The sequence below is a fragment of the Hyperolius riggenbachi genome, chromosome 5 (genome assembly GCF_040937935.1).
Source record: "Hyperolius riggenbachi isolate aHypRig1 chromosome 5, aHypRig1.pri, whole genome shotgun sequence".
Taxonomy (NCBI): Eukaryota; Metazoa; Chordata; class Amphibia; order Anura; family Hyperoliidae; genus Hyperolius; species Hyperolius riggenbachi.
The window spans coordinates 105,390,532-105,416,194 of NC_090650.1; the positions used below are offsets into that span (position 1 = coordinate 105,390,532).

The window sequence follows — 25,663 nt, forward strand, 5'->3', positions numbered from 1 at the left end:
CTTCCCTCCAATCAGCAGGGAGGGAAGGGATGCAGGCGGGGATTGGAGTTCTGCAGGAGGCGGGGAGAGCAGCAGACTGACATTATAGAGATAAACACAGCCAGCTCTGACAAGCTGTTTGTCAGCAGCGTGGCTGTGATTTATGAGGGATTGCAGAGTGCAGGGGGACCTTAGGGGGGTTTGGGATAGCAACAGAGGCTGGGCTGTATAGGCAGATCCAGCCGCTGTATGCAGATAATATTCTTCAAACCCACCTCGGGTTCTCTTTAACCACTTGAGGACCCACCCTTTACCCCCCCTTAAGGACCAGCGCTGTTTAATGGGATCTGTGCTGGGTGGGCTCTGCAGCCCCCAGGACAGATCAGAGGGCACACAGAGCGATCAGATCGCCCCCCTTTTCCCCCCCCTATGGGGATGATGTGCAGGGGGGGTCTGATCGCTCCTGCGTGCAGGCATTTAGCGGGGGGGCACCTCAAAGCCCCCCTCCGTGGCGAAATTCCCCCCTCCCTCTCCTACCTGTCCCCTCCCCGGTGATCCGGGCTGCACAGGATGCTATCCGTCCTGTGCAGCCAGTGACAGGACGTCCCCTGTCACATGGCGGCGATCCCCGGCCGCTGATTGGCCAGGGATCGCCGATCTGCCTTACGGCGCTGCTGCGCAGCAGTGCCGTACAATGTAAACAAAGCGGATTATTTCCGCTTGTGTTTACATTTAGCCTGCGAGCCGCCATCGGCGGCCCGCAGGTTATTCACGGAGCCCCCCGCCGTGAATTGACAGGAAGCAGCCGCTCGCGCGAGCGGCTGCTTCCTGATTAATCAGCCTGCAGCTGGCGACGCAGTACTGCGTCGCTGGTCCTGCAGCTGCCACTTTGCCGACGCACGGTATAAGCGTGCGGTCGGCAAGTGGTTAAGGTGGCTGGATAGTGTACTGGTTAAGGGCTCTGGCCTCTGACACAGGAGACCAGGGTTCGAATCTTGGCTTTTCAAGTTCAGTAAGCCAGCATGTCCGAGTAAGGAGCACGTCCTAGTGACTGCAGCTCTGGTGCTTTGAGTCCACCAAGAGAAAAGTGCAATATAAATGTAATTTGCCTTATTTGTTTTGTCTAAGGTAACCTAAGCAAAATGTGTTAATTTATACTTGAAGCAGGGAAAACATAGACATAGGATTTTCACTTTTACACAAAGAAAAAGGTAAAAACACATTTGCATAAAATTTTAGCATAGAGCAAAGACAAACAACAGTAAAGTAAAAAGGACACAAGTTCAAAATAATCAGATTTAAAGTTTGTTTTGCTGTTTTTTCTTTTTTCTTTCCTGCAAAATATTTTAATATAATTTTATATAATTTATAAAACATTTTAATATAATAATTTATATAATACTTTATTATATAAAGTCGGGTTTCTTGAAGTCCAGTTCAACTTTGCAAGGGTTATTGCGTCTCTCTGACATTAACATCTGAGAGACTTGATGGTCGGGAAGATGTGTCGGCACTATCTCTTGACTGCTAAACCCATCAGGAGATTTTGTGAGTTGTGAGTGAGTGAGGACTGAACATGACACTCAATATACTGTTAATTCACCAAGTACTTTTTGATATTTTCCCATAAGCTGATAATGATAACGTATGCAACATTTGCAAGTGTAGGCAACTGATCATTAAGGCAATACTGATCTACTGGAAGCTATGAATACATATACAAAAGTGCAATCATAATAAATAATATATTGTGCCAGCTTTTTGTGCCCGCACCCACTGACAGAGACTGATCTCCGGACTCCTGGTATGTCAACTGTGCCAAACACCATGTTAGATTTGACCCTTGCAATGTAGTGGCTTTCTTTATGTGATTAATACGTGTGAACAAGCAGCCGTGCCAATTGCTCTTATTCTTCAATCCACATTGATTTTAAGTTAACGGGGAGGAAACAAGAGTGGCATTGCATTCAGCACCACCTGCATATTCTGCTGCATATATTAACAAATAATGTTCATGCACGTTACCGTACATCTATTGCTTTTAGTTTTATAGGTCTCCTGTCTAAGCATCAGTTCTTTGAATTGTACACAATGCCAAATAACCACAAATCCAACTGAAATTGCACCAGCAAAAAGAAAATAAATGGGAGTTGGAATCTGAATATTAAACATAAAAAAATAACCAAATAGATCATAAATAATCAATGTATAGTCTTAATCTTTACCCAATGAAGGGTATATTATAAAGGCTGGATTTATACTTTTACCGCACATAGGGCGTTGTAGCTCCCCTTCAATGAGCAGCAGCACACCTCCCTTTCCAAGTGCAGCCCCTTTTCCAGGTGTAATATCCATGTACTGCAGCTACTCTTTCATGTACAGCTCTTCTGAGCATTAGATAAGCGGAAGCACAAGGAGGACACGGAAAATTTTAACGTGCAGAAAGACTGAAGCCTCTAGTAAGAGCGCTTCGGTTTTTCTGCTGGGGACACGGATCGGTGATCGGGAACCATGTCCCCGTTCACTGGTCCCAGGGCTACCGGGGGACAGCACGGGGGCGCGTCGAAGTGCGCACCACAGCAGAGCAGCTGCTCGGATGTGAGCTTTACGTCCCGGCGGCAGAAATGGTTAAGACTACTTATGTCATAAAAACAATTAAAATCAAGGCGTTGGAATCTGAATGTCAGAATCTGATTGGTTGCCACTGTGAGGCCTCTTGCACACTACATGCAATTCCAATTTTTTATAGGATCCGTTTTTTTATTCTGATTAAAAACATAGCAGAATTTTGGGAAAGAGGCTCCCTGGTAGAATAAAAGCATCTAAAAAACGTATAAAATTAAAAGATGCGATGTAGCTTACCTCAATGACGAAAATCTCCATAAATATACAAAAGATTTTTAATTAGCACAGGCAACGCGTTTCACGGGGTCTGAGCCCGCTTCCTCAGGCAAATAACAGTGCCAAATAGAGAAAGATAATCTGGCAAAGGGAGCCTTCTTTATTGTCTCCACATGCTTCCTGTGGTCAGTTGCCCCCCCTGCAACCCTCCTTTGTGAGTAGTATTTCTATTTATTACCTACCATTGTGGTCATTGACATATTGCACTACTGGGCTCCCGTCTTTTGTCTCCTGTGTCTTTTTCCACATGGTGATGAGACACCCCTACCAGGGGGGGTCAGGAGGGGTTGCAGCATGAGGGGAGAGCTTTTCACATCGGCGGGGAGGGGGGAAAGTCCCCCTCCTCCTTCACCTCGGGCTCTCTCCTCTGTTCGCTCCCCTCCTGCATCTATCATCAGTGGCAGCAGCGGCGGCAGGCACATGCCTCCAGTCCATCCACCGCCGGAGGTTCCGATCTGTAAGTGCTTCACATTACTTCCTGTTTAAACAGAAAGTAATGTGAAGCACTTACGGATCGGAACCTCCGGCGGTGGATGGAGGTATGTGCCTGCCGCTACTGCTGCCATATTCAGGAGGGGAATACGCAGAGGGGAGAGCCCGAGGTGAGGGAGGGGGGAGACCGTCCCCTCTCCCCACCGATGTGCAAAGCTCTCCCCTCATGCTGCGACCTCTCATGCCCCCCCCCCCCCCAAAACTGCCCTGAGTGAGCCTCAGGGGGGGGGGGGCATCCAAATTATTGCAGGGGGGGGGCCCGGGGACTTCTAGTTATGCCCCTGCCTAATGCATACAAAATATCTTGAGTTATTTGTGTACCAGTCTGTCTTCAGTTTTAATATCTAACCAGGTTTATTGGTTTGATCTATCTGAACAAGACTGGGCACCAAATGTAAACATACCGTGGGCTAGGGCCCACAGAATCCTCCATAGAAATTAGGGGCCATGAGCAGTTTCATAGTTTGAAAGACATAGGAACAAGGAACATAGGTAGTGATTATGATGAGTTGTACCACCACTGCTGATGCCTCCACATTTCAAACATTAAGATCTGTACTCACCGCCAAATGGGTCCTGCAAAGTCCCCTTGAAGACAGTTGTCAAGTGACGCTTCTTCCTGCTGGCGGGTATGCATGACGTTACGCAACGCTACTGGGAGCGAACGCAACACGGTACTGTGCGCGGGAGTTGTCGGGGATCTTAGCAATCCAATCTGCCGTGATGGTCGTTATTGCGGCGCAACATTAATCGACGTTCGCGTGGTCGAGTGACTGTACCAACATCGCAAAATTGTGGCAATGACCGCTCAGTGCTTAAAAAAATCGATCATTGGGAAAATCGTGACGTGGGTACAAAGCTTTAGACAAAGCAACAAATGTATTAGGTCAGCAACACCTAGGTCCATAAATAGTATCTATGAATATCCTGGCCTACTGATTTCAGAGATGGCTAAAGATAGGGGTATATATTCACAACAAAATGTGTTTCTCCAATAATGTAAATTATCATATTTTAAAGTGAAAGACAAAAAACATCTGAACCATGCTAAATGCAAAAAGACACAGGCAGTATACAAATTAATATTTAAAATTTTAAATAAATATTTATTTTTTGCACATCCAAGTATTTACTTAGAAGATTCTACTCTATAAAGCGGAGGAACCTAATTTACTTGCAGCCTAAGGGAACGGAAGGATAAGCAACATGCTCAAAGTCTCCATCTCCCTATGATATTGGATTGAAATTGGGCGAAACAACTTCAAAGGCAATAACAATTTAGAATGTTCTCTCTCTATATGACTATTAAGTTTCTGAAGTGCACATACTGAGCATAACTAGTGCCTCTATACGTCCTACATTTTCAGGTCAATCAAATCAGAGTACTGAGAAAGGTGGAGGTTGCCAAGCTTTTTATTTGAGTATTCAGTACACTAGTTAATCCCATAAACATTTTATTGCTAGTATCAAAATTATAAAATAATGAAGCGCTGCCTATAGCAACTGGACATAATCCAGCTATCATTATTCAGCTGCAAATCAAAATTGGATAGCCATTAACTAACTTTTAGGGACTCTGGACAACATCATTATTTTGCATTTATCAATAATAATAATAATAATAATATAGCACTACATAGTCACATCACTAACTTCTGCGCCTGTGCAGAACGCTTCCAGCAATGGAAGCAAGATCGGCGCGGCCGCACATGCATGAAGAGAAGCCAGATCGGTGGCTGCTCTGGAGAGGACCCCAGGAGACTGGCAGAGAGATGGACACATAGGCTTCTAGAGACTGGATGAAGCCCCAGCTAAGTAAATCTGATATTTTTTTCCATCATGCATCCTTTAACCGGTTCTGGACCGACGCAGTTGAAATATATGTCCTGCATGTGGCTGCACGGATCTGACAGGACGTAGATTTCAACACTCGTCGCCATGCAGTTCCGCTGCTCCCACCGATGTCTCCCCACTGCAGATCACTCGCCCTGCCGTAAATATGACGGCAGAGCTGTGTGAGCAGATCAGGAGCCGATTTCATTGGCTCCGGACCCTGTCATCACTGTAAGCCAATCCCATTGGCTTACATTGATTGACAGCATCAGGAGCCAATGAAAGCGGCTCCTGACCTGCTCGCACAGATCTGCCGTCATAGGGACGGCAGAGAGAGGGACCTGCGGTGGGGACAGTACGGCGTGACCAGCGGGTGATTGTGGCGATTCATCAGTAAGCACCGTTTTACCGTGCCAGCAGTCTCTGGCCCTTAAGGGGACAGAGACTGCTGGTACAGAACTAGTTAAGCACCCTACAAGCAAACAAAGCATTAAAAATAAGGCACAACATGTAATAACTTTGTATAATTTTACCCTGTATGCTATTGTACAGCGCCACGGAAGATGCTGGCGCTATATAAATCAATAATAATAAGATCAATTAGAAGAAGCTTACTCCGAGTAAGATGTTTTTCCTAATTTGCTTTCAAAACTAAATTTTATAGATGAGATGTAAAATAAATCAAGAGAGATAATTCATCAGGTAAGTTTTGTAAATCATTACATAGATAATCAGCCAAGCTCAAATCTGCATGGTTGAATAGCATAAGATGTACCGTATTCAGTTCCAGAAATATCTGAACTTCTGCCTAATCAGCAGCCTGTTCTGACGAAGCTGCACTTTTCTGCCTGTATGTGTGAGCAAGCATTTCACAATGGCCCACAAAATAATCCAAGCAATCTAATACAATGACACCAACATCTCCGCTGCAAATTAAAACTATTATTACCACTTTTACACTTCGCAATGCAAGACATAGAGGCTTATGCAACCATTACATTGTACAAAACATATCTCACTCTTCTGCTATAAAATCCTTTTTTTCACTCTATTTACCGCTTAGTACATTTTCTATTTAAAGCTAAACTTTTCTCTTCATTTGAATGCTTCCAAACTCTGTATCTGTGAATAATATAAAATAAAAAATACGCAATTTAGCAGCAGGGGGGAACTTATCACTGCTTTTGAACCTCCCAGTGTAGCAGACACGTTAACCTTAACAACAAATAAAGCTTTGCTGGTTTAAAATTACTTCTTAACAAGAAGCAAATTGTGAAGGTCAAATGGATGAAATAGTTTTTCTATTTTCTGTACCTCACTCGCAGACGCATTCTTTCGCACGGTGACATCTCAAAATAGACATAATTGAATTGCAAATAACTAAATTAAAAATCATCTGAAATATTTTTTTCCTGGTAAAAATGAGATGTGTGATTAATTTAGTCACTGTAGAATTAGTATGCCCTTAAATAACCTAAGTGGGAAAATATTGGCATAGATACCCACCAGACAAGCTTATGTCTGTTAAATTCCTGTTTTGCAAATGTATTTGTTCTTGCCTTCTGAAAAATTATTTGAAAAAATACTAATTAACGAGTTCCGGTGATTATTTTTCAAGATTGTATATCAGACTGCTAACTGTATGGATACCTCCTCCCCCCCCCCCGCCACAAATATAAATTCTCAATCATGCATAGTCTGAGTGAGATTATACTTCAGCTCGCAATGACTACCTATTCCGATGAAACAGTGGTATGCAAGCTTCTACTGCTCTCTGCAGTGAAAGTCAACATTTTTACACAAAGGGAGTACTAAGGGATGCTTTCAAATGTTATTTTATGTAACTAATAGTAATTACTGAAATTTTACTTTTTGCAATATAATCCCATTTTAATGTTTTAGAGTTTATTCCCTTAGGCCCGGTTCACATTAGCGGTCGCCGTCCGGAATCGCCGTGCCAGAGCCGGACCGCATGCGTAACGGACGGAATGGACGCACGGCATAGCAATGAAAGTCTATGCGTCCGTTCACATGCGTCCGTTTCGTCCGGACCGGAGCCATACCGGATCCGGACTCCGGCATAAGATCCAACATGCGCTATTTTTTGGTCCGGCTCCTCCGGCAGACGTATCCGGAGCGGAGCCGGACTGTTGCATCCTGCCAATACAAACCAATGAGAACCGGAGAGCGCACAACACACTGGCTATAAAAACCGGACGTTCTACCCCACTTCCTATGCTTTTTCTAGTGGCCATTTTGGATGGGGACCACATGGGCCCAGCGTTCACAGAGTGGAGCAGCAGGGATTTCATGCTGGAGCTTTATTAGGCAGCAACATGTCTGATGATATGTCTGATAACGAGGAGGTGAGGCCTTCTCCCCACATAGTAGTAGGTGAACAACACGAAGGAGAGAATTCCCAGGTACGAGTATCCACGGATGGTCTCCACACGTCCACCTGTCTCCAACAATGACCCCAGAGCTTCTGCTGACCTCCCAGACCCCAGGTATTTACAGGTTGTTATCTCTTTAAGAAACCGGATCCGGACCGCAACAGTGTTCATACCACACGGAAAATGGATGCAAACGGACCGGATCCGGACCTGATCCGGATAGGAACCGTACAGATTAGGTCCGGTCCGGATCCGGTGCGGTCCGGACATCCGTTCCGGTTTTTACAAAACCGCAAGTGTGAACGGGGCCTTACTGATTACACTGCTAGCTACAAGCCACAAGTAAAAAAAAATTGCTTCACGTGGTATAGTGGAGAGCACTCTCGCCATGCAGTGCTGGGTCCTTGGTTCAAATCACAGCCAAGGCATTACCTGCACGGAGTTTGTAAGCTCTCCCCGTGTCTGCATAGGTTTCCTCCAGGCACTCTGGGTTACTCCCAAATCCCCAAAATGTCCAGATAATTGGCTTCCACCTAAAATTGTCCCTAGACTATGATGGGACACAGGATTGTGCATGAGTAAAGGTTTGCACACACTTAAAGAGAGACTGAAGCGAACAAAAATTGCTAGTTTTACCTTCTAGTTCCCTTCAGTACTCTAATTAGATGTCAACCGCCACATCCACGCTGCAAAACGAGGGCTTTAGAACCCCCCAAATCCCCGGGGGGCAATCCGTCCGACGCTTCCTGAAAGAGGCAGAGCTTTCATCTGCAGCTCTGCCTCTACTGATGTCAATCCCCGCGGATCGCTGCCTCTGCCCGCCCCTCTCACTCTTCCTTCACTGAGAGGGGTGGGGAAAGGCGGAGATCCACACGGCGATTTACATCAGTAGAGGCAGAGCTGCAGCTGAAAGCTCTGCCTCTCAGGGCAGCACAATCCACGACCAAGATGGTCATGGATGTTTGCCCCGGGATTTGGGGGGTCTAAACCCCTCGTTTTGTGGCGGGGATGCGGCGGTTTACTTCTAATGAGACTACTGAAGCGAACTAGAAGGTAAAAATAGCAATTTTTGTTCGCTTCAGAGTCTCTTTAAGATTAAACTCAGATGATGCAGACACTTAAAAAGGAACTTTACCAAGGTTTGGACTTCATTCCAATCAGTATCTGATACCCCCTTTCCCATGAGAAATCTTTACCTTTTCTCAAATAGATCATGAGGGGGGTTTGTATGGCTGATATTATGGTGAAACCCCTCCCACACTGTGATGTCACGACCAAGGCCCTGAAAGTTTGCTCTCTGTGAACCTCAATGCATTGGGGGAAATAACTGCTTACTTCCAACTGCCAAGCTAGCAGGATCTCTCATAGAACTCTCAGTAACGAACATTCCATACAGATCACATGGCAGTACATTATGTTATTTTAACTACAGTTCCTCTTTAAGACCACTTTGTGCAAGAATCTACTGTGTATATAGCGGCTGTGATACACCGGTGAGCTCATCTCGTCTGAGCTTAGACTGAGATTCTCTCCCTCACTCGGTCCCCTCCATCATGCACCGCACATTGCTCCTCTACCTCCCTCCATAGTGACAGAACACATTGTTAGCCTGTAGACTAGTGAACTGTCTGTTCAGCTTTGGTCACAATCGTGTCCTAATCCCTGCAGAGCAACTACAGACTCAATTGTGTATGAGGTTTAAGGTAAAAAAAAAAGATAAACAATTCCCACTTGACCCTCTGGGATGTATTTTTCCATTCCACATGTTTGAAAAATATTTATGGACAGCAATGTTTAATGGTTCCACTAAGTGTGCTGCAGTGCAGTGCATTTCCCCTATGTGTGTTTTCCTAACTAACGACTTCATAGATTTCTGTATGATTCTGTGTGCTGCCCCATTCAGTGTTTTGCATATGGTCTGCATTAAAATATATCAAAACCCAGTGGAGTGGCCGTGTGTGCTGCTGTTTTTATGAAGGACCACCATTTTCTATTTGGAACAAGCTCAACAGTTTCTGTGAAAACTCCTGTCTTTTGGGCTGCATGCGATAGAGATCCATGTTCTGCCGGGCGGTACCTATACCTGGCTACATATACTGAGGGCACCTATACCTGGATAATGAGGGCAGCTATACCTGGCTTCCTATACTGGGGGCACTTATATCTTATACCTGACTACCTACACTGGGTATACCTGGCTTCCTATACTGGGGGCACCTACAGCTGGCTATCTATACTGGGGCACATCTGGTCACCAATCCAGGGGGCTTATACTAAGGAGACACCTGGCTACCTATATTTGGGGGGCTAAATACTACATCACAAACAAAGTTCTCAAGCCTATTGTGGGGTGGTAGGGTGGCACAATTTTTACACCCTCCCCCAGGAGCAATTTTTAGCCTACACCTGCCCTGACCTGTATCCTGGGACTTGTATTGCACCAAGCAGTATGCTTGATAACTGTTTAGTTTTTCAGGGAAGGTTTGCTGAAAACTGATTAAACATATAGTGGTGCAGGGTTGTAATCAAGGTTAAATATCAATATCAGGGCCATATCTATTGGTCACCTCAATTACCAGATGTAGTAAAAATCAAAAAGTGTATGGGAATCTTTACAGAATCTAAATCCACATAAAATGTGTAGACTTGCCTTTCCCAAAACAATTATTGGATCAGTCCGAGATCAGTACAAGCATCTCCCATTTGCTATCCAAAAAAACAGAAATTGACCAAGCTGGATTATTTTCTTGGCCACTAACTATTTTGTTTGCCTGTAGTTTTTCCTGCCCCTTTCAACAGTAATCCCCATAAAATAATCGAATAAAACTGTTGGACTGTGCCTATTATCTCAATTTATACACAACTAATACCATAATCAGCATCATTAAAAGGTGCAATATAGTAAACACCAGTTGGACATGGTTTATATTTTATTTTTACTTCTTTCCTAACAATCATGGTCTATAGCTGTAGCCTTGTCACGTTAGATGTATCCGAATGAAGTTCTCACTGTTACACATTGCTATATTTGTAAAGCACAAACAAACTATTGGAATCTTGACCCTCATGAAATTCAAAGTATGCAATTATGAGGGAACTAAAAAGATACTTGCCCTCTTCACCAGGTCAGGAATCAGCTTCTGGTCTACGAGTTGATCAGGAGACAGACACTGCTCCACTTCCAGGCTGTATTCTTCACTGCTGACATCACATGTTAAATTTCTAAGGGGAAAATTAGACATATTACACTTTAGACACAATCATTATAATTTGTATAAAAGCATCTTCTGTGGTGTTATGCAATAAAAAATACATAGTACATCAGGAATGGGATTTCCATTAAGTGTATTGACTAGCCTTCAGCAACTAAAAGAGTAGATGTGATGAAAATCTTACCCACAGAAGTACTAGTAATAACTTTACAAATATAATCCACCTGTAAGGAATCCACCATCCTGGATCCAAACAAACCTTCCATAATATTCCCATGCAGATTTTATCAGCACTTAAGCAAACATAAGTTTGGAGAAAGTCTACTGGTGAGTCAGGGCTGAAATAAGTAATACGGGAACTGTATACTTTATACATTATTAAGCAGCATATAACGTCAAGATATTTTAGCTACACTTAAAGCGGATCTGAGATGAAAAACGAACTATAACAAGTAACTTGTCTATATATCTTATGTACAGTTTAGATGGTTTAAACAGCAAATCTGTCTGCATACTGCTTTAATAGAATATTCCTGTGATACAATCACAGCAGCCATGTTGTTTGTAAACATTACACAGAGGCAGGCTTATCTGCACCGTCTGCACTCAGACTGAAAAAAACCTAATCCCTCCTCCTCCTCCCTCCTCCCCTCTGCCTCTGAAATCTCTGGCTAGTAATACCTCCCCCTCCTCCTGCCCAGACTGAGCTCCCATGAGCCCTTGCTACTGCCAAGGCTCTCTGAAAACTGTGGGTGGGGCTTATTTAGTTTATAGGGAATTAGAGTATTAAAACAAAAACAAAAAAGTATTTGGCTTGAGGAATGCCCTTTAAACTATAGGAAAGGAACACAATTATGCGATGAGTAAAAGTTCATCTCGGATCCACTTTAAATAGGACTCAAACTTAAAAAAAAAAAAAGCTACCTTAATTGCACCCAAAGCAGTATAAATAGAAAAGGCAACAATATTATGGGGGTGGGGGGCGGTATTGGAACTTTAGGAATTCATAATAAAATGTAATTTTAATTTAACTACAGCAACTCCGATCCTCCCACACGTGTTGCCAAAAGATCTGGTGTGCCTGATCATCTCAGCCAAGAGCACACTGAGAACATTGTTCTCCTTAAAGGGACACTTAAGTCAAACAAAAAAATTGAGTTTAACTCACCTGGGGCTTCCAATAGTCCCCTGCAGGTGTCCGATGCCCTCGCCGCCTCCCTCCGAACCTCCTGGCCCCGCCGGCAGCCACTTCCTGTTTCGGTGACAGGAGCTGACAGGCTGGAGACGCGAGTGATTCTTCGCGTTCCCAGACACATTAGCACCCTCTATGCTGCTATATGGTATCAAATATATATGCAATAGCAGCATAGAGGGCGCTATTGTGGCCAGGAACGTGAAGAATCACTCACGTCCCCAGCCTGTCAGCTCCTGTCACCGAAACAGGAAGTGGCTGCCGGCGGGGCCAGGAGGATCGGAGGGAGACGGCGAGGGCACTGGACAGCTGCAGGGGGCTATTGGAAGCCCCAGGTGAGTTAAACTCATTTTTTTTTGTTGACTTAAGTGTCCCTTTAACCTCCCTCTCCCACGCTCCATTGTGAATTGCCCCTCCTTTCCACTCCATACCAACAGAACGCATCGCTAGCCTGAACAGCACTCGGCCGTAAACTGTCATTCAAGGGGTTGAGTCATATGACACAATTAGACTGGTTTAAAGATCATCTGTTGCAATATCTCACCTTACTTATTAACTCACAATGTATCTATCCATAAATGACTAAAGAAACGTACACACGTGCAACATAATGTACGACCAGCCGCCCAACATGAAGAACCACACAGCTTGTTGTTTGCACCACCAGTACATACACACGCTCTGACCAACCGAACAATCAACTTTAAATACTGCACTTACACCATATCCGCATTCAAAAAACAACAAGTCGTTCAAACACACGGGGCCAACTTGCATAATAGTTGGCCAATTGATCCACCAGTTGGATCCGCAAACTGCCGCTTATCAGTGGCTCGTCTAGTCGTTTGCCATGTGTTCACACGCCCAACCTATTGTCTAACAGTCAAGTTTGGACGATAGTTAGGTGGAAAACTGTCATATGTGTACGAACCATTAACCAATGGTTTATCTCTCTTTATTTCACTTAATTCACAAGCTAAACAAATGAGAGAAAATTAATGAGCCAAACAAATGAGGAGAGATAGTTCATAAGATAAACAAATAAGGAGAGAGAGATCATGAGTTATCTCTTCTTATGTGTTTATCTTATAGCTCTCTTTACAGTTTAAATGAAAAAGAAGTAAACTTTGTGAATCAACCACAAGATGATTTTGGTGAGGGTTTCAAATGTTTACTTAAAATATTCCAGAGATCAGTCTTTTTGCCCTCATTCACCTGCTTGCACAGCACTATTTGCCCACATCAGGCAACATAACAATTATACTCATAAAGGGAAACATAATAATATAAACCAGCTGCAGCACCCTTTCGTCTTGTGTAAAATTACCATCAGTAGCATCTTTTTATCTTTTGTAAACTTTTCATTTAAACCCTGTTTTGTGACATTGTCTGATTATTAAGCTTAGGTGGAAGTGAATCCAGCAAGCAGTTTCTGGTTTCGTTCAGAGCTCAACCTTGAATCGTCCCCAATTTTCTTTATTAATCAGCCATTATTGTTTATTCCAGTTCCACGCAGAACAAGGTACATCACTTGCAGTGTAACCGAATAAAGAAAAGTAATTATGCAGCATAAAGAGAGAAAGGGAAAAGTTTAGGGTGCACAAAGAAAGCCGGCACAATGAACATCTCCAGTGAGTCTGTTTTTAATCACAGAAGATTACGCTCCGGTATAATCACATTATTTGTCTTTGTATGGTGCCTAACAGGAGACTGAAGTGGATGCAGTCTAACAGGTTACTTGCCTGAATATCCCACTGTGCGCTCACATGAAATGTAAGAATAATTTTCATTTCATTGTGCTGCAGGCAACTCTATACTCTAATGTGTATTCACATGATATATCTGACGGTTTCCGCCTGGGGTTCTAATGACCTCTTTGGAAGGATAACCGCTGCAGGCAAGCCTTTTGGATGCAAGTTAATCACAGTCATTTTGATAGTATAATAGCACATGTCTAGCTGCTCGTATTGGTGCAGTGTCCAGTTAGGGGAATCACAACTTGTTTATATTTTATGCTTATTAAATGAAGAACCTCTTATGAAAAGGATTGCAGTGGCCTAGGAACAGTTCATTATTTACAGGAAAACACAACGTTTATAAAATATATTTATTCATAAGCCATTTTATGACTGAGCTCTTTTAAAAATTATATTTTTTTCATCCATAGCCAAGAAAGCTTTCTGAATAAAATTGCTTCTTTTGTACAATATTACTTTATACATTATTTAATACAGTAAATGTTTGCCCATGGTAAAATCTTTCCTCACCTTGATTTACATTCTTCATTTATTACTTTGGAGACTGCTGGCAAGGTGCATCACTGTAGAATGTATGTTTGTTGTGAAGTGAATAGAAACAACACCTTGGGCCATATGCAATTCACTTTTTCAGTTTTCTCCTAGGAGATAATTTTTAATCTTCAATTTACATTAACTTTTTAGCACTTTGCAATGCAAAAAATAACAAAAAGTAGATGAAAAAGTACTGTCAAAATGATTTTGAATATTGGTTTACTAGATGCTGGTGGTGTAAACGGCATTTTATTTACAAATTGTAAAAATATCACCTAGGAGAAAACTCAGTTGAAAAGTGAATTGCATATGGCCTCCTAGGTGATAATTTTTCTCTTCTCTTTAACCTATTTTGGTTCCTGGACATAGTTTCTACGTCCAGGAACCAAGCGCGCTACCGCGCGCTCCCGTGGCCGATCGCGCGCGTGCACGCGCACTTCCGGCCGCGGATTCGGTAGCCAGGGAATCAATGTATCGGGCTACGGTGCCCGATCATTGATTCCTCTCCCCCGCTGAAAAAGCGACAGCTTCTCTCAGAAGCTGCGCCTTTTCTGGCCGTTCCCTTCCCGATGCGTCACTGTAAGCGTATGTTACGCTTAGAGTGACGTCATGTAAACAAACTCATGGCCGCCATCTTGTGGCCAAAAAGTAATACTACACCTGTAAAAAAAAAAAATTTAAATTAACACACATTTACATTATAAATCTATTGTTTACCTCCCACCCTACCAAAACTACCCAAATAAAATGTTTACAATAAAAAAAAAACCATTACAATAAAAAAAAAAAAAAAACATGTAAATATTTACCTAAGGGTCTAAACTTTTTAAATATCAATGTAAAGATGAAATATTTCTATATTTTTTTTATTTTAAACTTGTTTACCAGTTTTATAACCGGGACATATGGGCAAATACAATACGTGAGTTTTAATTATGGAGGCATGTATTATTTTAAAACTATAATGGCTGAAAACTGAGAAATAATGAATTTTTTTCCGTTTTTTCTTATTCTTCCTGTTAAAATGCATTTACAGTAAAGTGGCTCTTAGCAAAATGTACCCCCCAAAGAAAGCCTAATTGGTGGCAGAAAAAACAAGATATAGATCAGTGCATTGTGATAAGTAGTGATAAAGTTATAGGCTAATGAATGGGAGGTGAACATTTCTCACGTGAAAACGACGGAACCTGAATGGGTTAAACTAGCTTTTCAGCATTTTACAATTGAAAAAGTACTCACAAGTTGGTGAAAATATCACCTAGGAGAAAACTCAGGAGAAAAAGAGAATTGCTTACAGATCCGGTGCCCTGGGAGGAGAAGGCTTCATGACATCATAGTCTAAGCTAAGCATCAGTAGGAGGGCCTGGCTACGTACCAATATCCAGCAATAAATAAAGGAAGTGGGATAATTAACGTAAAAGTGTGTGTCACTCAAAAGACCACATACTAATATCTAGCAATGCGTAGATAAAGGAAGTGGGATAACTGACGTAATAGAGGGTTTCACTCAAAAGACCAATATATAAACATTATTGTAGCATTCTCAATTTGTACGTTTAGATTTTTAACAATTTTGTAAATCATTTTTTTATAATCATTTATGAGTTGATTATTCAAATTTTCTAATGGTACAAATCAATATGCTAGAATAAGGGTTATATATTGGACTATGTGCTTTATAGATCAATTATTAATAACTTATTATGAATGTATTTATTAGTTATTATTCATTATTTATACAGGTATTTTATTGATACTGTACTTATATGAACTATTAGAAAGAAGAAATGAATTGCTAATATAATGTATTTAGGACTATTATGATTTGTTTATGTATCTTTTATGAACGTGGTTGTATTTAAGCAGATGTCCCTATCTTGGATGATCAAGAATGGTCGGATAGAGGATACAGGGGATTATCTCATCCCTATGAAGGACAGATTGGTGCAGATGAAGTTCATATTTAGAATCTATTATACTCCGCTCCAGTTAGCACGTATGTATCGTGATAGATCTGAGCTGTGTCCCAGATGTGGCCTTGTTCGGGGAGATATTATCCACATGGTCTGGTCATGCTCTCATATCCAGAGGTACTGGGACCAAGTGAATAAGATACTTATCGAAATATTTGAGAAACCCATTACACTTGACCCTAAACTGTATTTGCTGGGAATTGTTGGGGAAATGGTGTCCTCTAGGACAGTGTTCCCTAACCCTGTCCTCAAGGCCCACCAACAGTGCATGTTTTGTGGAAATCCACAAAGGGAGTTAATCAGTTCTGCTGAAACACTAATTACCTCACCTGTGTATGTTTGTGGTTTTACTGCAAAACATGTACTGTTGGTGGGCCTTGAGGATAGGGTTGGGGAACTCTGCTCTAAGCGGTTAGTGCTCTTATGGATTATGTTGTGTTTCTATGCCAGGAAAACCATGATTGTGCATTGCATGAAACAACATGCCACATCAGCAGGAGATTGGGTAAGGATGGAGAACGCAGTGCTCCCTATGTATAAGTTGACCTATGTTCAGAGGAATTGCCCTCTCAAGTTTTATAGAATATGGACTACATGGCCGGAATACCTAAAAGATCAGGGTATTGATGAAGAACAACCTGATTAGTAAGTAAATGTATTGATGTTAGGTTTTGCTGTTGGACTGGACTGTGAAGGGACAGATGGAAGGAGTGTGTGTATGTGTGTGGAGGGGAGGGGGGGGGGGGAGGGGGCATTGTTGTGCTGTATTTGTTGTACTGCTGTTGAAAATTCAATATGACCAAGCCCTTTGGTATTTTCTGGTCAGGATTGTCTTTGGAGCACTTGCATTTATGCATATTAATTATGTGTATTTTTAGGTACTTTTCTGTGTCTATTATTGACCTGATGAAGCAGGAAATGCTTGAGAAACACATTGTCTGACCCTACTTTGTCCAATAAAGTTTTAAATACTGGTTATTGTGGCTGCTTTAAAATCCAAACAGTTTTTAATTATTTTGTACATTTTTGGGCACCTCCATCTATCAGCTTTTACTGATTACATCTCTGTTAAAATGTTGTATTTTTAGCGTAGTCTATAGCTCTGCCTTTGACATGAGAGACTGGGTTAAAATCCTGGCTAGGGTCAGTAAGAAGTCCTTGGGCATGACTTCCTAACACCGCAGGCCCATTGAGAGCACCCTTAGTGGCTGCAGCTCTTGAGCTCTTTGATGGGGACATGAACTCCTCCATAAGCCTTATTAGTAGTTGCAGTTTTATTGCAACCAGAAATAAGTTAGTTTCTTCCTTTACCTCTTTTATTCTGGAGTTCTAATATATTGAACTATTGGCTCCTGGTATTTGTCTCCCTCGTGTATTCTTGGTCCATGCATTACCTTGGCCCACCCCAAATATTAAGTCAAGCTGTTTTTGCCCAGTATATATATTTTAAGTAAAAAAATGACAGATCAAGTTAAATAGATAGAAAATCATGCACTTGAGACCAAGATTCCCCAATTTCAGGAGAGTTTCAAGTATCCCACCAACAACCCTTTATTTTAAGAGAGTATTTCCTAATGAAATTGGCTAATGGTTCAATAGCTAATGAAAATAAAAGAGGTGGATGATGGGGACACACTAATCCCCTCGACTACCCTGTGCTAAACACCTTTAATTCCACTTTCTGCAGTGTGTAACCCTAAAATGCTGCAGACCCAACCTATAGCCTGAATCTTAAACTAGATCTATAAGTACCGTGTTGAGTGACCACTTGTGACCACTTATAGGTCCAACGTAATGTGTCTGACACTGGAACACATTTATATTATAAAATTCATACTTACCTATTAGTATTTTTCTACAAATCTTCTGACTGTTGAGGAAGTTAGACTCCATCCAGGATTTCTGTCTGCCAGTGTTCTCCTCCCCTCTTATAGTACTATGGCCCAACTCCTCCTCCTCCTATGTAACTTGCTCCCCTGCCCTTGAATTAGTGAAGAGTGGTGGGTGGTTGCTAGTTGCTTACATAGCACATACAATAAAATGCAGCACATGGGGGATACTCAGGGAACAGTGGGCTCCACAGAGGAGGAGGAGGAAGAGGGAGGACACTAATATAGAGACAGTAATGCTTAGATGCAGCCTTATCGTAATTGTATTTTGGTTAAAGAACTAAAAAGCTCACTTTTTTTATTTACTATTAAACAATATTTCCATTTCCTAATCCTAACTGTGATCCTCCCACTATATCTAACCCTAATCCACCTCCCAATATATAGCTAACCTGAACCCTATCTGATACTTTTCCCTAACCAAAAATATAGTTGATTCCAACCCTGCTCATAAGGAACCCAAGCAGCTTAACTACACCTGTCCTTGACCCCTGAAAAGCAATATTTATTTTTCAATCTGGAAACTGCAGATCCATGAGTCCTGCTTCCTTTTAGTGTAAAATTTGGTAAAAGAAGACGCATACATTTTGCTGAATGTATTATTTGAATAAGTAGACACCTAAAGAAATTACATAATATATTTACTTTGAAAACTCTATTTTTTAAAGGTATTTTCAGTATAAACAGAGAACACACAGAAAGGAATAGATACAATACCATCCATGAGTATCACATTGCACGAAATCAACATGGGAACATTTTTGAGTGCTTGGGTGCCAGCCAGCAACACCCTCATTAAATATAACAGCAACCATTGAAAATATATAAGTACACCTCCTATATCTAGAGTATGCATGCAATCAAAAAGAGGAAGAAAAAGAATGTCATTCAAAAAAAAATAAATCACTGAATGCAAAGAATGTCATTAAAAAAAAATCACATTGGATGCTAAAACCTAAACACAAAGCTGTCCCTATGTACTCTATATGCTGGCCATGTAGTGTGCAAGAGGACTGAATGTGGTGGGTGAGGCCGGAGAGCCCAAAGAGAACACACACCTAGGAGTCCCACTCACTTCCTTCTGTAATGGAGAGGTTGGGGGAGGTCAAATCCACTGAATATATTATGTAAGACCTAACGCATTCTATACACGGGCGGCATTAAAAATTTAGCCGCACTTGGGCATCCTGGTCAGAATTAAAAGAATCGGCAGAGTATAAAAATTTGATGGACCTAGTCTCTGCGTAATGGTGTGCAATCTCCTGATGTTATGAAGGTGTCTATCACTTTGGTATATACCTACTAAGGTCCAACCAAAGATGGAAGGGGGCCCTAATGAGCACTGGAAAAAGTGATAGACGCCTTCATAACATCAGGAGTTCGCACACCATTACGCAGAGCTTGGGTCCATCAAATTTTTATACTCTGCTGACTCTTCAAATTCTGATCAGGGTGCCCAAGTGCGGCTAAATTGTTAATTCCACCCGTGTATAGAATGTGTTAGGTCTTCCTTAGTATATTCAGTGGATTTGACCTTCCTCACCCACTCCATTACAGAAGGAGTGTGAGTCGACTTCCAATGATGGGCGATGATCAGTCTAGCTGCATTAATTAAATGTTTAGAAAGGGATTTTTTTTATACTTCCCTAGTCTCCTCGGGGTGTTGTGCAATAGGTAGTAAGAAGGATCATTCGAAAATTCAACCTCTGTAATATTTGTGATAATGGACTGAATCCCAGAAGGGTACCACGGATGGAATGCTCCAGAAAACACCCAATAAAGTTCCCCTATGTGCTGCACAGCTCCAGCACAGGGGGCTCGAGCCTGGGAAGATTCTGTGGAGTCTATCAGGCATATAGTACCACTGTGCTAGCAACTTATATCCAGCAGGGCTGTGGAGTCAGAGAAATTGGTGGTTCACATAAACTAAGGAGTCGGATTCAAATTTTATTTTCTTTATTTACATTTGTATGGTATTTTGGACAAAACTTTGCGCTGCCTCCTTCTGTTCATAGACTGGGTGGAAACACCGATACATTTAGGACAAGGTACTATTTACATACTGTGATTGGTCACCTGACTTCTAATGAGTCAGAGGGCACTGTTACTAAGAGACTGAAGCTCCTTGTCTTAGAGCTCATTGCCACTAGTGCAGAAGACACAATGTTTCCCCACAAGCAATTCATATGGGGAAACACTGCCCATTTTACCAAAGTATTAATGTCCAAATCACATGGCGGTGCGATTCAGTTCGCATGCTGCATTTTACCACAGCATGCACCCGAATCGCTTTCGTGCATCAAAACAATGCAGTGCGTCCTGCGAGATGCACACTGGCTCAGTGGAAACTGGCCCACAAGGTGTGCATGGGACCGAGACACTAATTCTAAAAAACAAATGTATTATCCTCCCAGCATGGGGAAATTTTAGGTAAGTGTTTAAATTATAATACACTGGGCATTAAAGCGGTTTAAAACTCTGACAACATTTTCAACAAAAATGTGTTTTCCTACTTTTTATAACCCATACAATTATCATATTTGATTTTGTGCACAAGTATTCATTTAGATATTATAACTTCCCAAAGCTCAGTTAATTTACTTTGAAAGCTGGAGGTGCATTTTATTTATAACTGTTGTCATTCTGTTTTAAATGCTGCCAGCAGTTATTTCTGATCTGTTTTTCACTTCAGCACTCATCAGCTGAAGTCCTGCACAGCCAGAGAATGTTTACATAAATGTATCAAGTAAAGAATGTGTACACAAGATAAGATTATAAGCAGTTTGGATGTGGGTTCTCCCTGCAGAAGAAAGAGTCAGCTCTGTGATGTAACCCTTTGAATGCTGTTTTACAAAAAAAAACACATTGTGTTAGTATATTATATGCTGTAAATAATCTTTTAGAACAAAGAAGAAATTCTGGGTTATATTCCGATTTAAGGTGTTAATTCAGAGTGTTATGTTACTCAGTTTGCAAAGCATCATGGGTTTTCAAATTACAAGGCACAGCAGTAGCCTGTAGCACACAGACAGCTGTGAACCATAGGCTTCATGGATAAGATTTTATTAATTGAGGCTAATGGAACAATCAGCTTGCTAGCTAATCTTATTTAACAGCAAGGCTATGAACTGAGAATGAGCTTATCGGATTCTTTTGCCTGGAAGCCCTACCTGCTGGCTAGAAATCTTCAATATGATATAATAATATGAAAAATATACTGGAATAAAACATGAATATCGATTCATCAAATTTAGAACACAGTAACAAATCAAATATCAATTGTGGCATGTGCAAATGCTTGGATACCATTCCACTCTTCCAGTGCTAAAGAGGATTTCCGCAAAGCCTTTGACACAAATTACATCAATAGGACTCTATGGCCATTAGGAGTTGTTACCTCCGTGACAGTTGCAGAGCTCAATACATTTGTGTGACACTTTGTACTGTCACTCATCAACCGTGGACTTTTCCAAGTGACAGAGAGAGGATCTAAAAATTAAGCTAACCAATGCCCACAAAGCAGAGTAGGGCTATAAAAAAATAACAAAATAATGCCCGTTGTGTCATCAAGAAACAGAGGTTGAGAGGAACTGTGAAAATCAAGGCAAATATAATCAGGGAAGAGGGTCCCGAAATGTGTTGTGGCTAGGAGGCTTTTAAAAGATACACTTTGAAGGGTACAGGCCAGTCCAGCGATATCGGTCAAGAGGATAGGGTCCCAATCCCTGATGGGCAATATATGTCAAAGCCATTGTTTAGGAGCAACCAGGACTCCCTATTATCAAGACCTTGATAAAGGAGTTCTGGGGACCCAGAAACACTGGCTTCCTATAGAGCTTTGAATATAGTGCCCTTATAGAGATTGAAATACATAAATTTTCCCATTTGAATTGCTGGCTTTTGTGCACTATTTTAGAATTTTCAGCTTCATAACAAAATACAGTCCAACATTATGTGACTTGAATAAAAAAAAAATAGAGTCACTAAAGGAAATTGGCACAACTGGTGGCTAAGAGGTTAACAGAAATTTCCTCCCGAGAGGAAAGGACTTTACGGTAAGAAAAAAATTTAACATGATTCTAGGGAAGTATCCATCTGTAGTATTTAGTATCCATCTTTAGAATAGACAGTGTCTGCAGTTTCACATCAAACATGCAAACGGACTTGTCCTTGTCCCATCTTAGCTTAAAGAGAAACTCCGACCAAGAATTGAACTTTATCCCAATCAGTAGCTGATATCCCCTTTTACATGAGAAATCTATTCCTTTTCACAAACAGACCATCAGGGGGCGCTGTATGACTGATATTGTGGTGAAACCCCTCCCACAAGAAACGGAGGACTGTGGTACTCCTGGCAGTTTCCTGTCGTGAACCTTATTGCATTGTGGGAAATACCTATTTACAGCTGTTTCCAACTGCCCAAAAAGCATGCAGCAGCTACATCATCTGCCAACAGTAAAAATGTCACCATGTAATAAATGTCAGAATGTAAATCAGGGATTTAAAAGATTTTACAATGGGCAAACACTGACTAAATCATTTATACATAATTATTGTAAAAATGAAGCACTTTTTTTAATTACATTATTTTCACTGGAGTTCCCCTTTAAAGAACTAAATATAAAACATATAAAATAAATAGGCCCCTAAAAGTTTTTTGCTCAGATAAACAGGTTGTCATGATCGCTGCTGCAGCAGATATTGCTGGAAGTAGTAGTGCTGCAGCTCAGGCAGTTCTGATCTCTTTCCATGCAAGCTGCATAGCTTTGTCTGCCTTTCCCTGCTGTCAGCTTGTGACTGATTACCATTCACCTGTGTGGGAATCTGCATGTCTGCTCCCATTGGATGACCTCAGTATAAAGATCTGCTTCCTGCAGGACTCCTCGGGTTTTCATAGCTTCAGTTTAAGCCTGTCTTGCTGTCGCTTCAGCCCCCGATCGTGTTTCTTGTTCTAAAGATACTTTGCTGGTTTTGCATCATATATTGGTTCATTGCCCATATATATGCATACAGCACGTTTATTATTTTCCTTGTATTCGTGTTACGTTAATACATCAGTGACGCTGATATATACGTACACGAACTGTTTATATCCTGTGTTCAGCTAGTCAGTTCTAGCACGTTGATCACCCGTGCTGAGCTAGTTATCCTGTTCCTGGTCCTGTATGTGGATTGCGTTCATCTCTGCGAGGAGATAACGAATCCTTCTGAATCCTGTCCTGTTACCGTTTGTGGATTGCGTTCATCTCTGCGAAGAGATAGCGAATCCTTCTGAGTCCTGTTCCCTGTATCGTTCCAGTCCTAAGTCAGTGTTCCTGCTTATGTCATATATCGGTTCATTGCCGATATATACATATGTTAGTCAGACGTTACAAATAGTTTCATTGATAGCTGTAATTGTAATACGCTAGGAAATCATACTTATTGTATATTTATCTGTGTTACATTCATCTATCTTGATCCTGCTATTTCCTGACTATCCTGTCCTGTCTTTGTGAGGCACGTCATCGCCGCAACGCATTGGCTGCCTCATTCCAGTCTGTTTTATTGTGGACGCTTGCTGTCACTAAGTAGCGGCTAGCTAGCAAGCGTTCATTCTGACTACCTGTCCTGATTTCCTCAGTTCTGGTTTATGCGCTCAGCGCTACTTTGCGCTGAGACGTTATAGCGAAAGTATTGTTTGTGGCTGTCGGATCTGCACCGGCTCTGTGCGCCACAATCTCCTATTGGAGTCAGTCTTCCCCTCCACTATACTGGGGATAGCCTGTTTCCTTGTGCTAGTGTGTGTACCTCCTTCACGTCAGCTCATGCGTTGCATGCTGACTGTGGAGAATACACTACCAAGCCTTACACAGGTATTGCTAAGGCCTCATTTACATTATACGTGTTGCCGTCCGTAATTTGGCAATGCGTGCAGGAGGAAGACACGCACAAACATCAGAAGTGCATAGACTGCACTGTATGATGCTTACACTGCACACGTTCCGTACCAGTGCGGTGCGCGAAAGCATGCTGCACGTATTTTTCAGCAAAACGCACGGCTGACCCATTCGCTACAAGTGAATGGAATCAGCAACGCAACGCATGCAAACACAGATGACGTACGTTTGTACGTATTGCGTTCGATTGCACGGCCATCTGCGTGCGATAATGTGAACGAGGCCTTATCATCATCTGGAAACTGATGGATTAACACTATGAGATCTCATAAATAATGGCCGCACACTAAAAGAACATAAATGATTCAAAAAGTAATTCTATGTCGTATTTAATCCATGATATGAAAGTTTTCTACATTCAATGATCTGCATCAAATGACTATGTTAAACGAAACCCCCTGATATCAATGAAATGGATGGTTAAGTTAATACACATGCATTTCCCCAGAGCTAAGCCTACAATAATTACATTTAACATTTACATAATCAATCTAACCTTCAGATCCCGAAGGCAGCAGCCCCTGTGAGAACGTGGAAGTGTTAATTATGTTGCTTTCTCAAGATGTTATTTTTATATCCAAGCAAAGGAATGTGGAAATCTCAGGTAGAAGGATTGATGAGGATGGCAGTCAATTGCTAATTTATCCTGTCAAGCTCCACCACACTCACTAGAAACTGGCGATGTTTATAAATCAGACCAATGAACTGGTTACTAATTGTATGACTCTAAAGCTGGCAAAAAACTCCAAATGTAGCAAACAGCGCAACAGATTGCAAACACCACTTGGGATAATTATGACTTGTTAAAGAAAGGCAAGATGGATATAATTGTGATGGAAACTTGAACTTTCTATGCTTCAGAGTATAATATCTGTTTTGAGAGTTTAGACCAAAACGTAAAGGGGTTCTTTAAGCTTTTTTTCCCCCTTACCTGGGGCTTCTACCGGCCCCCTGCAGACGTCTTGTCCCACGCCAGTCCTCCGGTCCCCCATCGCGGCTCACTCTCTGTTTTTCATCTACGGAGTCAAGTGCCACTGCGCCGGTGTAATCATGCACGTCCTTGCTGCCGCTCAAGTCACCGGGAGCGTCCTGTGCAGGCGCAGTATCAGAAAACTCCGTACTGTGCTGGAGCAGGACACTCCCGGCAACATGAGCAACAGAGAAGACGTGCGTGGCCACGGCCGCGGAGTGGCGCTCGACTGCTAAAAAAGAAAAATCGGAGGGTGAGCCGCGGCGGGGGACCAGAGGATCCTTGAGGAACAACGTGGGACAAGACATCTGCAGGGGGCCGGTAGAAGCCCCAGGTAAGTGAAACTTTTTTTTAAAAAAAGCTTAAAGAACCCCTGTAGTACTCAGACCTGACCTCAGATGAAGAGATCTGGACTGTTTGGTGATAGTAATAAATGGCTTCCCTACGTATGGCCAGTTCACAGGGTACACAGAGCCGTCACTAAGATTCTCAATCATGCCTCATATGTTCCATTTTTTTGGCCTGATAATAGTAACAGCAAAAGATGTTCTGTACCGTTTTAGCCAATTACGTACATAGAAAAACAGTGTTTTGTAAAA

At 41.9% G+C, this 25,663-nt stretch overlaps 1 protein-coding gene across 2 annotated transcripts in view; it reads right to left on the reverse strand.

Moving 5' to 3' along the window:
* Positions 1–25,663, reverse strand: part of RFTN1 (raftlin, lipid raft linker 1) — a 456,281-nt gene that overhangs the window by 171,843 nt on the left and 258,775 nt on the right. For both annotated transcript variants that reach the window (XM_068236097.1, XM_068236096.1), the window contains exon 4: positions 10,712–10,820. In XM_068236097.1, the coding sequence (XP_068092198.1) occupies positions 10,712–10,820 (109 nt within the window). The remainder of the gene's footprint in view (positions 1–10,711; positions 10,821–25,663) is intronic.